Source organism: Lissotriton vulgaris, chromosome 11 (genome assembly GCF_964263255.1).
Source record: "Lissotriton vulgaris chromosome 11, aLisVul1.2, whole genome shotgun sequence".
NCBI classification, from domain to species: domain Eukaryota; kingdom Metazoa; phylum Chordata; class Amphibia; order Caudata; family Salamandridae; genus Lissotriton; species Lissotriton vulgaris.
This window is the reverse complement of record NC_141699.1, coordinates 1038720185-1038740249: the sequence shown is the minus strand read 5'-3', so window position 1 is coordinate 1038740249 and position 20065 is coordinate 1038720185. Positions and strand designations below refer to the sequence as shown.

At 44.7% G+C, this 20065-nt stretch overlaps 1 protein-coding gene across 1 annotated transcript in view; it reads left to right on the top strand.

Annotated features, from left to right (window-relative positions):
• Window positions 1-20065, top strand: part of USP13 (ubiquitin specific peptidase 13) — a 365038-nt gene that overhangs the window by 294662 nt on the left and 50311 nt on the right. Inside the window, exon 19 of the mRNA XM_086944367.1 lies at window positions 6935-7097. Within this exon, the coding sequence (XP_086800493.1) occupies window positions 6935-7097 (163 nt within the window). The remainder of the gene's footprint in view (window positions 1-6934; window positions 7098-20065) is intronic.

Here is a 20065-nt window from a genome sequence, read left to right as displayed (position 1 = left end):
GTGCAGAATACCATTGCCTTTCTCCCATAAAGGGAATGCAAGAAACGTGATATGTTGGGTTATAAAGTTTTTGCCACCAGTTTGACTTTCTGCATGGCTAAAGCCACCTGCCTTCTTGGCCGATATGTCTATGCCTTATGGAGATTAAAAATCACAGTTATCAGCCTGCCGGACAATATGAGAAAACTATTGGTGAATGATGGCTTGTATGCACCAAATCAGCTCCTAAAGTACTACTGTGACTCTGCGGGCACCGTTGCTTGGAATGGCACTGGAATTTCAGGAGTTGTCCATATCATGCTCTGGGCATGCTCTTTAACTGCTAGCAATTATTTAGTGAGAAGGCAGCATTCTCCTTGGGATGCTTCAAGAACGGCAGGGGTGTGGCTCACACCGTGAGCCTGTCCTCCCCACATGGCAGTCCCACCTACTGTATCAGACTGAGCAGTCTCACCAAAGGTAGCCATCTCAGCCAATGCACTCAGCAGAGCAATTATAATTCCGCTTTCAGTTCAGGTGCTGCTCAAGGACCTCTACCTGCTGCGGTGAAACCAGGCCCAACCTTACTCTACAGTCTCTGACTACTCCCCCTCACAGCATCACCCTATGGTGGGAGGAAGGGTCCCCATTTTGTCACCCTTTGGGAGCCAGTTGCTCTAGACTGCAAGGTCATCAAACTGAATCTTGGAACAGTGTCCTTACCTTCCTATCCTCCCTTCAGACAAAGGGGGCCATAGTGGTGGTGCTTCTGGAAGAGAGATAGATATATGGTTGTACTCCCTTTAGTTCTTGGCCCCCAAAGAAGGACGGAGGCCTGAGGCCTATCCTGTGTCTCTGACATCTGAACTCGTTTATCCGTCAGGACAAATTCAAGATGCTATCCCTGAACCAGGCCCTGTTGGCCTTGAATTTGGGGAGACTGGTTGGCATTGCTGGACATCCAGGATGGCTATTTTCATCTTCCATTTTATCACACCATCATGTGCTACTTAAGGTTCACATTCAATCGCAACATGATCAGTTTGCACACCTTCTTTTCGAACTGATGCTTCTTTACGGAGGTACTGGTGGTTGTGGCAGCTTCACTGCATTTCGATACTTCGATGACTGGCTGATGTAAATGGAGTTCATGGTGCTGGTCCAAGAATAGCTCTAGCAGACGATGACTCCTCCATGTTCTGGGATTTACCATCAGTGACCAAAAGGCTCACCTCACTCTTTCCAGAGGTGTCCAATTTGCAGACATCTGTCGTGCTACTACACGGTCATCCTTTCATACTTTTGTCTAGCACTATTGCCTCATGTCTCAAACGCCGCTCAATCCCACATCCAAGGGTGGTACTACTTTGGAACTCATCTGTAAGTTGAAAACTCTATCGGAAGTTGGATCCATAATCTTCCAGCAGATTCCTCATTACTCCCTGTCCTTCCCTATGGAATTAGTGCTGTGACAAACAAGAGACTGTAAGGAAACCAGCTTTTTGCAGGCCCCCACACTTTTTGCCCCATTTGGACTACTAACTGCTGGTTTTTCAACTCTGAGAATGCACTGAGGCCTGCTCACCAGACCTCGTGCCAGTGTTCTTACCCATTACAAAGTGTATTTCCAATTGGCTATTCCTAAGTGGAAAGTACTGGCTTAACTTAGAAGCCACTAGTCTCTGGTACCCAGGGTTTCAAGGGCATGTAAGACAGAGTGTCCACCAAGGGGTGCAGTACTGATTGTGCCACCCTGAGTTTGGCAGTGTGCAAAATGACTTCCAGCTGCCACTGCAGGCTGAAAGGACAGTGTCACGCTGCTAGTTCGAGTTTGTCATTCAAACCAATGAGAAACCCACCATTTACCTCAATATTATAGGTAAGTCTCCCCTAAGAAAGGCCTAGTGAACCCTACGGCAGGGAGCTGTATATTATTAAGCGGGACATATAGAGTAATATATGTCTGAGCAGCAAATCCTCCAAATTGTTGTTTTGCTGGGAAAACGTTAGTGGCCACATTGGCTAATACAGGGTTACCGGCTGGCATCCAAGTCTGGCAAACTTCTGAATAGGACTACCTAACTGGATACCTTAAGGTACCAAATTAATCATGGAATAAAATCCGACTTGATGCCCTAGTCAAAAATAATTATGTAACAAAAAAGTACCTAGCCGTCACATTTAGGGTGCTGAATTGGTTTCAACAGACTAAGGACTATTGCTGAGTCGAATAGTCTTAATTATTTATTTACTTATCTTTTTAATACTTTTTTTGCAAGTTCATTTCATTACTGGAGCATGTCATTCCATAAGACACACCACCTTCACCGATTCTTTACACATATATACAAAATGTATAAAACATACAGTTTACACAAAGAATATTTACAAAAAACAACGTGAACAAAATTGCATTCAGGTTAAATCCAGTCAATATTCAAAGCAACAGCCATGTGGGTGATTATTCCTAACAACTATTCATCTCAACCATAAGGGCTGTTGCCTACTGGGTACACATTTGTGGCCTGCTGGGGCAAGGCCTTTTGTATAACTTGCTCGCAACAGTAAAGAAATGTTCAATTCCTATTCTGTCCCAGTAGGGCCAATCCAGTCCTTCTGTTGCACTGGCCGAAATGAATGGCACTATTAATGTTTTTTTTTTGTTGTTTTTTTTTAAAACCTTTATTATATCGTTCAACACAAGATACAAAAGTAACCCTGCAGCGGCAGGGGCCGGTACCACATGCATGTAACACGGATCAGTAATGCCAATCACACAGCTCTTCAGCCGACAACCCATGGGTCCGGCAGCGGTAAAGGATAGACGATGTATCGGAAACATTTCGAATCAAGGATATGAATAAGGTTTCATTTTATATTTAACCCCCCCCCAGAACGAAATAAGGAAAAAAATACAGGATAGCCGGAGCTACACATTCGGAGGTATAAAATATGCGGGTAGGTGGTAAAAGCAGTCGTGGATCAAAATAGGCCAACAGTAAAAACGCAAGCTCCAGTAAGTTCACTAAGGGTAAAGAACTAAGCTACCTATCTATCATCCCAGCCACCCACTCCATACCCCGCCCACTCATATACATCAGGATGAAACCGAAAGGTATCACGACAGGACCCTGCAAGAAAAAGAAAAAGAAAAGGGGCCATAGAACACAACAAAGGCAAAATAACAAACCCCGCTCACACCCCCCACCCTGCTGCCCGGCAATGGCTACGGCCTACCCCACTAGCAGCGCGCCTGTCGCCCAGAGGAATACCCGAAAGAGAGAAAAGAAGAAAAGAGGGGCCATAGAACAAAACAAAGGCAAAATAACAAACCCCCCACCACCCTGCACCCCTGCAATGGCTACGGCCTAACCCACTAGCAGCGTGCCTGTCGCCCAGAAGCATCCCTAAAAGAAGGAAGCAGCGGAGGAGGAGAAACAAAAACACACACTTCCGGACTCCCCTCCCCCCCACCAGATGCGACCCCCCGGAATCAAATTCAAAAGAAAGGGCAGCGAAATACACAATCAATCCGGGGAAGTACCAAACATACCACCCGACTCCCGCAGTTCACAGGTCACAATCCCAGCAACCGATTACATTATTTTCCCGTGTCCTGAAAAGCCCCACAAGTTAATCCTGGCCAGTACGAGTGTTCACTGGAGCAATTGTAACCCAGGCCACAGCAGCAGTGAGAGCGGTAAAGCTTTCATGGAAATTCAAGTCAGTACAAACAAGCCAATGAAAGGATAAAAGTTCACAGTCTACACAAAGCAAGCGTGGAAAAGTGTGACAGGCTGATAAAACTCTCCAATAGTCACAGGTGATCTTGTTGAGGCAGTCAAGGTTGTCCATAGTGATGTTCGGCGAGATAGGGCTCAAGCAGGGAACGCTGACAATGTTCACGGGCGCACGATCTGTATTATAGGAATCCGCAGCGCCAAGGAAATCCGGCTCCAGCACAGGGACCTCGAAGTCGGATATACGATGTTCCGTTGGTAGCACCGCTGGCTGCGATGATGGCAAAAAGCCACTGTCCGGTCTCCGGCAAAGATCGTCCATCGTTACCGAAAGTGCCCGGTAGTTGACGATGATCTGTGAGTGGAGCGCTCTAATGGCCGCCATTACGGTGTGCAGCGGTGGCGTGTCTTTTGTCCCCTCCATCTCCTCTCGCAAGCAACAGATCAGGATGCAGACCCCCGGAGGCTGGCTTCTCCGGGGTAGCAGGCAAATCTGGAGAGGACACCAACAACGGGCGCTCTCACCTCACGATGTTGCTCCTTCGCCGCTGATCAGGGCTCCCGTCCGCACCCCCACGGCAAGCTTACTGTGTCTCCAGGCGTCGGATTCGGGGCCAGCAAACGATGTGACACGCCGTAGCGTGTGTGTTGCAGGCAGGATACGAAGTCGCCGTCAAAAACCAGGAAGATTATATCTCCGTTTGGGAGACCGGACAAAGCCCAAGGTTCCAGCCGATGTTGTTCAATTCCAGCCCGGATGGGTCGGAAATCGAGGCCCCGGCTTCAGCTACGGGGTAGGCCAAGAATGAAACACGGCATATCTCTGTCACCGGGTATGATAAAAAGTTCGGGATTGCGCCTTCAGAGTCAGCTACTCCTCACACATACGGGAGTCCGGTGTGAAATCAGGATGACTTGCAGGATATACGAGCTGCTGGCGGAGGTCAGCGGAGCCGGGAGCTTAAGCGGCCATCTTGCTTGCTAGCGTAGCTCCTCCTCCGGCACTATTAATGTTAAGCACTTTTAGAAATCCAGCTGATCCAGTGACCCTGCACTGGCCCTGGCCAACAGACAGCTGTCTGTCTACCTGGTGAGATATGGGAATGACTTCCAGGCTTAGAAACAAAGGCAGCTGCTGAAGGTGTTACCTGCCCTCTCAGGAAGCCATGCAGGGGGTTAGCCCAAAAGGCGAGCTTCAAAGGTGATGCCACTTTTGAAGTGCAAATGGTGATAACACTCCTGAGCACGCTGCCTTTTGTTTATGTAGACAAGCGGGAGACAGGACCAGAGAGGGGAAGCCCGCCCCCAAACCAGTTTTCCAGTGGGTTTGTAGCGCTTAGGTAGCCACACCTCTGGGATGGTCTACCAAGCTCCTCACAGTTGAGAGAACGTCCTGACATTTTAAGAGTGGCAAGAATATTGCACTCTGGGATTGCCAAATCCACACATCACCGGAACTTTGTCACGAAAAAGGAGGGGACCTACTAGCCCCTTGGTTCGTGACTGCATTGTCCCCACAGGGCACTCTCCTGGGATAAAATGGGCACCCCTAGAACCCTGGACATTAGTTCATGCTAGATCTTGGAAGAGGACTGACAAAGGGCTGCCCTGCTGCCCTTGCAATTGCGCAAATATAGGCTGCACCATTTGCCGGACTGCACCTGCTGCACTTTGCGCTAGCGAACTTTGGACTATGCCTTTGGCTCCTAGCTCAGGGAAAAGCTGATCCCCAGACCAAAGCAGAGGCTCAAAGGATCAGTCTGCTGATCTCCTGGAACCAGCGCCATGACACAAGAGCTGAAGTAGCCCAGACTGACAAGTTGTTAGCCACCAGTGAAGAATTGCTGCTAGCTTCCGATGGGAATCCTGAGAGACCGATCTTCGATGTCCAAAAGTTGCACACAATTCCGCTGGACCTGGGAGTGTCATACAAGTCTGGATTGGTCGCACCAGAGGTACACCAACCCCCATTAAAGGATTTCACTTCAACCATGGGTATCCGGAGACCAGGAGCCCAGCTGCTGCTGACCTTTGACCCCCAGAAAGAGGACTATGTCGTCCCACATCACCTGGTAACTGAGGAACCACCACAAAGGCTCCGATGTCGACTGCATCACAACTGGAGCATCCTTAAATATCTTTTCATACTGAATCCTCAGCATAAGGACCACTCCATTATAGTCTATGGTAGTTATGCTGTAAAGGCTGGAAGTGGACTGAAAAATGCTCTAGTGGCAGTCAACTGTCCAAAACTACCCCACTTGCCCCTTAGACCTACATCCTTTTGGATTTGGTCACCCAAGTCGGGCCGGAGTAGTTGAACAGTTTGCAAACTGTTTGTTGACCAATGTGTGTATGTAGTTGGAATTAAAAGTAATAAAACCTTTGAAAATCATATCTCTGGGAACTTCGGATTGTTCTTCGGTCCATATGGCACTCTAAAAATTCATAAAATTACCCTCTATTTTTATAAATTGGTGTCTTGTTTCTTTCGTTTTGTGTGACTTTCTTATTCTGTTGTTTGGTTCTGTTAAATGCTTTGCTGCTCGAAAGCCATAGCTACACAGGGTTGAGCTTAAGGGTGTTCAAACAAACCTGACTAGATCCAATAAAGGTTTTGCCAGTGTATTCCATGATAAGAGGCCCCACAGCCATATCATATAATACACGTAGATTCTCACAGAGACTAAACTATGTAAATGTGTTATGTGCTAAATTTGTCGCTGTTTTTGCTACTCGGTTCCTCTATGCATGCCTCATTTGGCACAGAAAAAATACCATTGACTGATGCCAGCACACTGGTTTGCTCCTAGTATATGCTGATGTTATGTCAGTAGGCGGAGGGTGAAATCCCAACTGAAGCCACATGGTGCCATATGGTAGCCCAAGAGAGATGTTGCTGGGCAAAAGCCTTTCTGGATCTCTCTGAATCCTGGAAGTATAATTTTTCTGGTGAGGAATTTATGGAAAAATGATGTATACCCTACAAATATTATTACTTAAGGTAAGTAACTTTTTATTTGTGGCTAATGGCTCCAATGGGAATATTTCAGCCTTCCTATAGATCAGTAGAAATTAACTTCCTCTGGTGAATGTTTTTTCATAGTCTCTATATCCTAAATCTTTCCTAGCTGTCTTTTTTTTGCTGGTATCAATAATGCTAGAAGAGTCCCATAAGTGAGGACCATCCTAATGAAGTATCTATTTCTTGTCAGAATAACAACTTAGAGCGAGCTCTGGACTGGATCTTCTCGCATCCTGACCTCGAGGAAGAGAGTGAAAGTGTTTCCGATGTCAACGATCTGGAGAACAATTCTAACGCCAACATTGTTTCAGAGACTGCACCGGAGGGCCCGCGCGTCAAAGATGGACATGGAAGTAAGTGATACCTACCACATTTTACAAGTTGGTGCTAGAGTCCCACGATTGGTTCCTTAAACCTTTATTCATCGTACCAACTCTACAAACGAGTAAACATGCTTCAGATTTGTATCATAGACATGCAGCGTCACGCGTTGTGGCTGTAATTATGGTTTATTTCTATGGAAGACCTGCAATGAAATTCCTTTCTACGAGGGATTGAGACGTATACAAATATATGTAAATATGCAGGTGTCCTTCTTAAGTCCAAACCTAGATGTGAAGCTGCTCAGCCCTGTATAGAGAATTAATGATACCACATTTGTGGTTACCCCCATAGTTTTTCTCATGTTACTGCGTCCATGGCTCTTTCTCTGTTGTGCGTGAGAAGGTACTTGAGTCCAACTGGCTGATAGTATGGTGTTTGTGGCGGTAAGATTGGAAGACGGACATTGAAAATGATCTGGGAGCCCCTAGTAGATGTTGAAGAGTGCAAAATACTTTATGTGGACTCTTAGCAGCAAACATATATCACATGGCCAACTATAGATAATAAGGATGCTATATGTTGACATGCGTCTTTTAGGTCATGCAAGTCCAAGGTGATTTGAGGTATCCTATTTACATACAATTGTTTTTGTTTCTTTCCCTATCATGCGAAAATCCTAAAATACTGCTGACAATAATAGTGAGAAATATCACCCAAACATTTGCAGCTTGTGGATGGTATTAGATACAGAAACCAATGAAAGATAATAATATAAAATATAATATATGGAATATTATCAAATATAATATAGTAGAAGGAGAGCATCTTTTCAAAGTATTACCATGATGTGCTTAGAAAACCTATTTAATACAACTTTTAATCTTAACATTTTTTTAACTGAATGTTTGATTAGAATTACATCTCCTACAGTTTGATGCCACTTGTTTTCCGCAGAACTGCTTATGAAGAGTAAAAATAAGATCATCAAATTTTCCTTCTTTTCTATGTTCACTCACTTGGCCTCAGAAAAGCACTCTGGATGTGTGAACAGTATGATGTAGATTTCTGGTATAGAAGAATATCTGATGACAGCAGAGCTTCCGTGTTACAACTTGCAAGCTTCTGTTTCTACAGAGCGCTTAAAGCTACCAGAGCGTTTGTCAGACCGCCTTCTGCCGGCATCTCACGACTGGTGCAAGATGACAGGGACGCGTTGTATGCTGCCTCTGCAGGCGAGGCATTTTGACGTATCTGTGCGTCTGTAATAAATTGTTACATGCTACTAGTGACATGTTTTATTACCATAAATGAGTTCCACGCATGTCAAAACGTGCTTGGAATATGAAAATAAAGGATAAGTCATTATAGCGATGTTCTGGCATCTCACGTATTATAAATAAATATGTAAGGAAAATAATTGTAGTTCCAAGAATTTCTCTCTGCATGTGACCTCACTTCCTGTCTATGGAACTCTAGCTAGGTTTATGAAAGCTCAAACGACCACATTCTAAAGTTGAGTAATTGTCATTCTGGACCAGAAAATGCAGAGATGAGCATGAAGGCTTTTTAGACACAAAGTAGAAGTAGAAGGAAAGAGGTCGGGGAAACATGGCGGCGGCTGGTTGAGCCGCGGCAGCGCTCTGCGTATGGGCTCCTGCGTGTGTTGATATCGGGGACTTAATTACATACCTCTTCAGCGAAAACTCGCATATCTCTGCCTCGGCATGGCACTCCGCTATTCCGCTTAGTGTAATAGTGTAACAGCGGTTTAAACGGTTTTGCAGTTTTTTTCTCCTCTTGTTGAACGGCGGCGTCTCCTCGCCGTACTGCCGCTTTCCATGTGTTTGGGGGAGGAGCCTCTGAAGTCTGCAGCGGCGGCGGCAGTAGCAGTGGGCGAGTGTGTACAGGAGCCTGTGTGCTCCACGACAGTGAGTCTGTTGCTGCAGAAGCCCCCGCTTTCTTTAGCAGGGGAGTGGATCTGGTCGCTGGCCGCCCTGGAGCTCAGGAGGGGTCGCCGCATCCGAGGAGCTCTGCTCGAGCGGCGTTGTCTGGCTACCACAACGGTACAGGTGGAGCAGTGTGAGGAGGGAGAGATTCTGGAGGAGGAGCAGCCTCAAGCCCTGCAGCAATATCAACGCCAGCACCAGAACGAAAATAATACCTGTGGTAACAGGGGTAATGGTAGGGGTGGTGAAGTGGAAAGCTCAAAGTCTGTTGGCATACCAGTATCTACTGTGGAGGTCACCCGGAGAGGCAGAGGAAGGGGGAGGGGGAGAGGGTGCATAATAGGAAAATGGAAATGTGTAATTGCTGATAAAAAAAGCAACAAAGACACTGAGCCTCTAAAAGGGTCTGCTGCCCAAAACCCCGAATTTAAAGTCAAACCTTCCACTATTAAAGCTGGTATAAACATAAGTATAAGTGAGGTGAAGGATATAGACCCTACTGGTGTCACTAGTGAGGAGGGGGGGTTGATCTTAAAGGCTCCTGCTTGCACTAACACTAACACTGGTGCTGTCGCTGACAATAAAAAACTGTCAACGTATTTAACAGGTCAAGTTAAAGCGAAGCGGGCGTATACCCCTAAGCTAGCAAAAAAAGCTAAAGGGAAGAACTCTGCTCCTGTATCAAAAATAACTCCCTCACTGCGTTCTTATTTTAAGGTGGTGTCACAATTGGTACTGTTGAGCAATAACACTTCCCCCGTTTCGCAGGGTCAGGTGGTTGGTGATCTTATGTCGGAAGTACGGATGGCCACTAACGAAGCTGAAAGGCTACCCATGGAGGACACGGTGAGCCTGGATGATCCCATATTTGACCTTACACTAGAAGGTGCGGGTGGGCCCAATGACAATAGCATCTGCGCCACTGTCAAGAGTAATAACGTCAACAACAATGCAAATAATGACAAAAATGACAAGGGCAATAACGATAACAACGAAAATGACAGCCACTTGGATCAAGGGATCTCCCCAATGTCAGGAGAGACGGGCCAAAGTTGATCTAGTGGATTGTCATAAGCCGAGTGAGTTGGTCTTGCCTGTGCCTTCTTCCTTGGTTCTGGCTCCTCCACTGGCTCCCCCTCTACCTCTTGCCCCTCCTAGTGTTGCATCTGGATTGAGTTTGCATTCGGTCATTCAAGAAGCAGGTTCAACAGCATATTTAAGGTCCGACGGAAATACTGGTATTGCTTATGACGCATCCCATGTTTCGAATACGGATTTGGTCACCACACTGCAGGCTTCCTTTCAGGCAATGTTTCCAACTTTGGCCGCAGGCATTAAAAAGGGCTTTGAGACCTCTGCATCAAACCAAGCCGATATCCGATGCTTTTGTCAATCTCTGGACAGTAAGCTTGGCGCCCTCACCACTAGGACAGAAGTTCTGGAAGATACTGTTACAGAAGTGAACATCAACATGGGTGCTACAAAGGCGGAACTAGTGAACCTTAGACAAGAGAATCAGAGCCTGTCTGACAGGATTGAGATCTTAGAAAATAACGCCCGGAGGAACAACTTGCGTATTTTGAATATACCAGAGGAGAAAGAGGGATCAGATATCAAGCTATTTGTGGTCTCTCTGCTAAAGGAAGCACTGACCTGACCGAACAGGAAATAGCCTTAGACATCCAGCGCATTCATAGAGAGCCTTTCCGAAGGAATCCCCAGAGGGTAAAACCTAGAAAGGTTTTGGTTAATTTTCTCACCTATTCGGTTAAAGAAACTATTTTGAATATCGCGCTGAAACAGAAGGTGGTAAACGCTAAGGGGTTCAACTTTCAGATCAGATCGGACTTATCCAGAACCACACTTGATAAACAATGGGAGCTAGGTAAGAGGTTGGAGGCCTTTAGATGAGTTACTGCTGACCATGGGTAGGGGGTCGAGGCCAGCTAAGTAGTCTGGGCTTTTTCATATTCTACTTTGCTGGTCTCTAGTAACTTTTGCTTCCTTTTCCTTCAGGTTTTGACAGGTATACTAACACTTAATCTAAGATCTGTTAAAAAGTATAGACCCTCTATTGATGCTTATATAATGAAACAGAAAAGAAAAACTGGGAGATTGTTAGAACAAAATAAAATGGTGGTGGGTAAAGAAGAAAAAAGAAATGTGTTATAAAAAAAAAAAATAAAAAAAAAAGGGGGGCTATGCCCTTCCACTGGTTAACACATTTTTTTGATTTCCCCAGTGACAGGCTTAGTCACCACTTTAACTCAAGGGTCTCATTTAATGGGGGGTAAATTCACTTAGTATATTCTGTTAAAGAAACTATTTTGAATATCGCGCTGAAACAGAAGATGGTAAGCGCTAAGGGGTTCAACTTTCAGATCAGATCGGACTTATCCAGAACCACACTTGATAAACAATGGGAGCTAGGTAAGAGGTTGGAGGCCTTTAGAAGCCAGGGGGCTGTTGCTCAGTGGTATTTCCGGCAGCATTAAGAGTTATGTACAAGAATACCATGCATAACATAAGATCAGTGCAGGCTGCAGATGAGTTACTGCTGACCATGGGTAGGGGGTCGGGGCCAGCTAAGTAGTCTGGGCTTTTTCATATTCTACTTTGCTGGTCTCTAGTAACTTTTGCTTCCTTTTCCTTCAGGTTTTGACAGGTATACTAACACTTAATCTAAGATCTGTTAAAAATTATAGACCCTCTATTGATGCTTATATAATGAAACAGAAAAGAAAAACTGGGAGATTGTTAGAACAAAATAAAATGGTGGTGGGTAAAGAAGAAAAAAGAAATGTGTTATAAAAAGAAAAAAAAAAAAGGGGGGCTATGCCCTTCCACTGGTTAACACATTTTTTCGATTTCCCCAGTGACAGGCTTAGTCACCACTTGCACTCAAGGGTCTCATTTAATGGGGGGTAAATTCCCTTAGTATAGAGTAATATGATTTAGGGTTCTAAGTTTTTGTCTTGTTGACTCCTTCTTTGCTTATTGTCCCCAGACTTTGTGCTTGGTTGGATGTAGTGGGGGTCCATAGCAGGGTGCTATCTCTCTGGTTTCCAGATAGATAGAGTGGGGGTTTCCCGAGGGAGGGGGGTTTGGAGGGGGAGGGGGGTTAGGGGGGGTGAACAATTTAAAAATTGTCCTCTAAAATGTCCTTTAAAACATTCTCGAGAGGTGAAAGACAGGTGTAAGCTACTTCATAACTTATGTACGGGAGTATGGCAAGATTGGTTTTTGGTCCTTGTGATTTTATTGCTCGGGTGGAAATTCCATTACAATGAATAAACTCCGCCTTGAAGCTGTCCCATACTACATCTGCCGATGTGGAGTACCTGTTAATGTCCCAAAAATTCCTTATCCAAACTTTCATGTGACTAATATAATCCTCCTCTTTTAATAGCCCTCTTTCGAACGTCCAGGTAGAATTTAATCTCTCTTTAGCTTGGGCAGTTCTTATACTTAAAACCAGGGGGTTGTGATCCGACACAATCCTAGGGAGTCGAACTATACTAGAGATGCCAACAAGAGAGCTAGAGATAAGAAAATAGTCAAGTCTAGCTAACGACTTATGTGGCGCAGAATAAAATGTGCTACCTGACCCCGTTGGATTTTTTTCCAGCCACATATCACTTAGTGCATTGTGTCTAGCAAGGTTTTGTAGTGATCTGTGTACCTTTTTCTTCCTCCCCGTGTAACTCTCCCCCTGCTTCTCAAACAAGCCATTTAACCCATTGATGTTAAAATCGCCGCAACAAATCACCGGCTCTGGCCATATAGCTAATTCTCTATCCGCAAATTCGAAAACATCCGGATCATCATCATTTGAGCCGTACACAGAGAAGATTGTGAATCGAGATGCATTTGTTTCCAATTCAATCATCACCCACCTCCCTTCGCTGTCTTCCTTTTTCCTTTTGACTATTGTGCAACCTTTCCTTGCCAACACTGCAACCCCCCTGCACCTTTCTATTTGGCCTGTGTAAGCTAAAACATCATATCCCATTTGCTCCAACAAATAAATCTCATTAACGGCTATGTGTGTTTCTTGCAGACAGACAATGTCAATTTTCCAGAATCGCAGTAGAGCTCCCAATTTTTGTCTTTTATCTCTATTATTCAGACCACATATATTCAACGTAATTATCTTAGTTTCCATCTACCTTGTTTTTCCTTCACCTTACTTTTTCCCACCTTAACACTCTCATTACTTCCACATTTTCCTCTTAAAAACATAATGACTTTTATTAATCTGTACTGTATTTTTGTTCCAGACCCAAAACGTGCCCCCCCACCACCCTCCCCTTCTGTACCCCCCCTCCCCTGCAACACCCTCCCCCCCCCTGTGACAGGCAAATAGGTCAGAGCTGACCTATGCGTGCCCACTGTACGTTGTAGCGTCGCCCCCTCTCCTCCCCTACCCTACCGTCAAAAAAAAACCAATCCCAAAGCAACTCCTATTCACACTAGTCTTTATATTGTTTTCCGTTTTACCCGTTTTTACTGGGCAGTGCTGTTTCTCCCTCGTTTCACTTCCTCTACTTTTCTTTTCCCCTTATTTTTTTTTTTTTTTAACCTTTTTACCCTTCTGCCCCACCCTATTCTCATATATCTCATATATCTACTTGATACTGCTATCTACTAGCACCACCTTTGCCCTTCATCTCTTTCAATTCTTCTAGATATTCTCCAGCCTTGATCTCTGAAAAGAACATTCTGACTCTGCCCCCAGCAATGACCTTTAATTTTGCCGGAAACATCAGATAGGCTTCAGCGCCTTGACTCTGAAAAGCAGCAATCATTTGCCTTAATCTCCACCTCCTTTCCACAGTAGCGTGGCAAAAGTCCGGTCTCGCAAAAAATGTTGTACCATCCACCGTTTTTTTAGAGTCAGGTCTGGCCTTATCCATCAGTTCTTGTCTCGCCAGAAAATTCCCGAAGAACACTAACATCGCTCTTGGAAGTGAACCGTCACCTCTTTTTTTCCCCTTTGTCGTAAGCGGAAACCTATGTGCTCTTTGCACCTCTTGTTCCCATTGCCATGGGGTCTCCGGGAAGGCTCCTTTTAGCAACTTTATCACAAAGCCTCTGGGGTCTTGACCCTCTGACCCTTCTTCTATTCCAAGAAGGCGTGCGTTATTTCGCCTCTGGCGATTTTCCAAATCCTCGACCTTCCATTGCAAATCCTCCACCACTTTTGATTGCTCTTCTCTGTTAGTCTGCCAGTCTGTCACTTCCTCCTCAATCCTGCCAGTCCTTTCTTCCACTTCGGTAACTCTATCACTCACTTCCTCATATTTTTTATTTATTCTCCTAATGGAGGCTTGAATTTTTTTCGTGTCATGCCTGGCTCTTCTACTCTCTGCCCTGGCTTCCGTTTGGATTTGTTTTAGCGTTGTAAATATTAAGTCTAGTTTCCCATCATCATTCTGGGGGTCTTGCCCATCCTCTTTGTAGAGATTTGAAGTAGCGGAATAGTCCCAGATCAATTTTTTATGAGAACTCTTGTGCATTATTGTGGGGGAGCCTGTTCTCCTGTTAGATGGCCTGCGTTTTTTCTGTGTGTCTTTTTCTCTGGAGCCCCCTGTATCATCAGTACTGGAGAATGAGTCTCCCGTTTCTCCCTCCTCTTCGCTGCTGGTGACAGTGGAATCTGATTCTTCGGGAACAGAGAAGAATTCTCTGTCCCCCTCTGCTCCCTCTGTGCTCTCTATGTCCTCCGTGTATCCACCACCCAGTTGCTCCTTTTGCCCTTGCAGTAATCCTGCCTCCACCTCTTGAAGCGCTTCTAATAGCGGGTCTGTGTTTAATACTTTATTTTCCCTCGCCTCTTTTGTCGCTCTCACCTCTTTCTCCGTGGTCGTCCGCCCAGCCTCCACTCCAGCAGTAACCGTCTCATTTGCAGCTTGTTCCGCGGTAAGCGTGAGCTCTGCCTGCTCCGCTCGCGTCCATTGCCTAGCAGCGCCTATGCTTGCGTCCACGAGGACGCTGCCTCCAGGTCCGCCCGCCGGAGGGTTTTCTGTGTCCAAAGCAGATTCTGCGTCCTCCGTTAGGGCTGGCGGGGGTACCTTGTTGCTGAAGATCTCGCTTACTGAGGGCTGACGGAGGGATAGATCGCCCTTCTTTCTCTCCGTGGTGAGTTTCCCCGCTTGGCCAGTCTGCATGCTGTGATCGCTGCGCGTGTCATCATTTGTATTCAGCGACTTGCCTCTGTTTTTCTCGGCAGCCTTCTCGATTTTACGCTGCTGTGCCTTGGTCGCCGTTGAGGTCATGGGTGTGGAGCGTTTACTGGGTGGGGGCATCTTGGTCTTCGGGATTGTGCCAGTCCTTCCCGAATCCTTCTGGGCTGTCTCTTTTACTGGTCCGATGATAGTAGCCACAGTTTGTTTGTCTTTTGCCCGATTGGCCATTTTAGGAGTACAGGCCTTTCGGAGCTCCTTAAGGAGTGATTTCCAGTGCAGTAAGCTTCTTTTAAGGAAGTGAAAAATCCAGCTATTCTCTTCCAGCGACTGCCGGTGTAGCCACCGCTGCATACTTCTTCCTGCAGCCGATCAGGATTTTGTTACCTCCATGGGTCAGAGAGGGGTCTAGATGCGACTTGCACCTACAGCGCTACAGCGGCCATCTTGCCTCCAAGGCATAAGGGGGGAGACACTAAGTTACACAATCGCTAGAAATAGAAGAGAGAAGGAGAAAACAGAGGAAGAGATTAGAATCCTTGCAACAATAGAAGAGGCTTTGGTAGAGGCAATTAGTAAGAGGGAACCTTTTGAATCAATATTACTTGCATTGGAAACTCAAAAGGCAGAAACGGGGGTCTTGCTAGCAGAAGCTAGCTAGGAACTACTTAGCTAAAAAAGAGTTGTGTTACGAATATAATGAAAGAGTAGGACATCTCCTGGCAATAAGAACAAGACAATCAATGGCAGCAGGGGAAATAAAAGAAATTAGGGATAACACTGGGGTTATCGTGAATAAGGTTGAGGAGGTACAGGAGGTATTTAGGAGGTACTATGAGATATTATATGAGAAAGATAAAATTATGAGCGAGTCTGAGTTTGAGGAAGAAAGTATGGCCTACTTAATTCCAAGACCACAGACAGAATTTAGCATAGAGCAGAGAGATAAACTAGACGAGGCGTTGACTCTGCAGGAGATTGGGGATGCTGTCTCCGACCTCCCAGCAGGTAAAGCAACAGGACAGGATCAGATACCTGTCGAGTTTTATAAGACCTTCTGGGACACCATAGGCATAGATCTGTGGACGATATGTTGTCTGGCACAGGGCGGTAGGTTTGTTCCAAAGTCATGGTCGGGGGCAGACATCATCGTGATATTAAAAAAGGATAAACCACCAACAGAACCAGGGTCATATAGACCAATCACTCTACTCAATGCCGATGTGAAGATATATGCTAAGGCCCTTGCTAACAGATTGAGTAAGGTCATTGAGAAAATGGTATCCCCGGAACAACATGGGTTCATACCTGGTAAAGGGACTACCCAACATACCAGACAAATGATCACTGTCCTGGACGCAGCAGAGGCCTTGGGAGACCCAGTTGCAGCAATTTTTTTAGATGCCGAGAAGGCCTTTGACAGGGTCTCCTGGGCCTACCTATGGAAAGCGATGGAGTGGGTGGGAATAGGTAAAGGATTTATGACAGCAATCCAGGCTCTATACGAACAACCTACAGCTAGAATAAGAATAAATAAAGCCTTTTCAAAAACGGTACAGATTGGGAGGGGAACAAGACAGGGGTGTCCAGCCTCTCCGTTGCTGTTTGCTATTTATTTGGACCCCTATTTGAGAAGGTTAACAGCGAACTGTAGGATTAGACCTGTCACACTGCATGGGGAAGATTATAAACTATTTGCCTACGCAGACGATGTAGCGATTGTCACTCCAGAGCCAGCGCAAGCGCTGACCGAAATTGAAGATGAGGCAAGGAAATTTGGCATATTCTCAGGATACTTAATAAACAAAGGGAAAACGCAAATAGTGCAGAATAAGTATACCACCTTTAGTGATAGTAGAGTAGTTCAAGAAGCTACATACTTGGGAGTGAAAGTGACGGCCGATCTAGGGAAGCTGGTGGAAATAAATATGGGGCCATTATTAGCGAAAGTGAGGAGAAATTTGGAGAGGGTCAATAATTTACATCTGACTTTAATGGGACGTATTAACTTTATTAAAATGGTCACATTCCCCAAATTTCTATATTTCTTTAGGGCGATTCCTTTACTGTTCGACGGGATTTGGTTCAATAAAATAGAAGCAACACTGAATAGGTTAATATGGGCACAAGGCAAGACACGAAGAGCATACAGATTTCTGACACTATCACGGGAAAAGGGAGGTTGGGGGGCACCAGATTTTAGATTTTATTATTGGGCTGCAGTACTGCAGTACTCTAAAGCGTTACTAGGTGGTGGATCTTTTCACGAGGAAGGGATAGGTATAGAGAATACTTATAAAGCATTATTAGGAGAAAGGGCTGAGAATGCTTTGGTTAATACAGTAGAGTTTATGTATTTCAAGCATACTAGATTTAAGACCTTAGAGGCAGTATATAAAATCTGGAGGGTTATTATGAAAAGAACAGGGCTAGGCAGATTTAACAGGTATCTGAGGCTATACCTAAATGCTGATTTACCGACAGAAATTTTCGGGGATAACACAATGAAAATCTGGAATGACAAAGGGGTTAAGAAAATAGGTGATTTGATGGATGGGGAAGGGGATTTCCTGGAATTTCAGGATATTCAACATAGATTTGAAATATCCGGAAACAACTTCTTTAAATACCTACAAATAAGAAGTTACTTTCATCTAAAAAAGGGGGGACCAGTAGGTATGTCATGTTGTAGGATTATGGAATACCTAGGGAGCAGTCTACGGGGCTCAATTAGACAATTGTACATAGAATTACAGGAGTATAAAACCGATGACAGGGAAAAACTTAGTAAGAAATGGACCGAGCAAGTTGGGGCTCATCCGGAAGCTTTGCAAGCCTCCCTAGACCTTGGGAGAACTATACTTTGTTCTGCTACACTGCAAACACAACATTATAAAACTATATTTTCATTATATCACACACCAGCCAGAATAGCACAATGGGGGGGTAACACTGGCATAACTTGTCCACGGTGTGACGCAACAAATGCTAATATCACGCACATGTTCTGTCAGTGCCCTCAGCTATGTACATTAAAAATTGCAATAGAGGAATTTTTGGAGAAATCCTTAAGATTGAAGGTGAAACTTACAGACGAGCTGATAATACTAGGAATTAGCATAAGCGATAATAATAACTACCCCGAATTCGTATTTCTGGCCACAGCAGTGTATAGACTAATTATTGCGAAAGCTTGGAAGGATAAATCTGCACCACTATTTCATATCTGGATGGCAAGACTACTGCATATATATAATTTGGAGAAAGCCATTTATGACAGGAAAGGCAAAAGGGCAAGAATATTGGGGGGGAAGATATGGCGCCCTATAGAAGAGTGGAAGAACACCAAGACATGAATTGGGTTTTTGTGTTCATTTTTGTTTTGAATTATTGTGGTGTATGCCTTTAAATCTTGGGTTCTTTCTTTTTTCCATGACTTTGATTGTATGGTGATAATATATATGACTGTATAATAGTAAGAAAATTCTGTACTGTATGTACTGTATTGTAATCTACGGAAAAAAATGGGAGAAAATAAAAAAATTTTTTAAAAAAAAAAAACAATGAATAAACTCCGCATTTTGTCCTGAAACACTAATGGTCTTCGAACTTGTCCAAGAAGAAATAATATAATGCAATATTTACGAGACTCGGCAGCGCAAATAATAGTGCTCCAGGAGACACATTTGGCAGAAGCCGAAATACTAAATCTGTTGGGTAAGAATAGGTGGATAGATTTCGGTGTTGTCACATCACAATCATCACATATTAGGGGGGTGGCCATCCTTTTTAAAAAATCTATTAGGGCAAGGTTGGTTTCTAAGCCGGTGGACCCATATGGCCGATGGGCCATAGTCTCAGTTATTATTTCAGGTTCGCCATTTACTATAGTAGGACACTATGGCCCGAATCAGGACGATCCATCAGTCCTAGCCACTCTCTTCTCACAACTATACCTATTCCCAGAGCCGGTCATCTTGGCAGGTGACTATAATGTAGTCCTGGATCTTGTGTTGGATAAATCACCTTCCAATAGGGCCATAACTCTATCTAGGACTAGGATTTTTTTGTTGGATAACATGAAAGCACTAAACTATAATGACATATGGAGGACACTTCATGGGTCTCAAAGGGGGGTCACATTCAGGAATTATAAATTTCATCACCAGTCTCGTATTGATTTTATTTTGATTAGTCATATCTTGGTTAAATAGGTTAAATCAGTGTGTCATCTACCTTTCCATCTTTCTGACCATACAGCCATCCTTCTTGAGCTCGAGGTCATGTCAAGGGCCTCTCTGAGAAACTGGTCCTTCGACAGATCAATCCTCGTCTCATCTGATATTATAGAGGCATTAAATCATGAAGTTAAGTTTTTTTGGGAGATTAATCAGGGTTCTGCCCCACCTGGCATTACTTGGGATGCGTTTAAAGCTACATTAAGGGGTTATCTAACCAACAAAATTGCATATAAAAATAAGATATACAGGGAATCAGTAGCCTCTCTTGAACTGGAGATTGTGGGAGCTCAAGCAGAAATTGATAGGTACCCAGCAGCATCAGGGGCCTCATTAGAGGATTTGCAGGATAAGTTAACGGTTTTAAAAGGAGACCTTTCCTCAGTCTTGAATGCACGGGTCCTGGAGAGATGGTAGGCTAGCAAACTGGCCCATTTTGAATACGGGGAAGGTGCGGGTAAGCTCCTGGCCTGGAAGGCGAAGACAGATAGGGTCCGAAATAATATTAGCTCCATTAGTAAGGATGGAGTAATACACTCTACAGATGAGGGAATTAGTGGAGCTTTTAGGAGCTTTTTTAGCGAAATATATCGTGAGGATAAGAGTGTACAACCTAATCAAGCGATGG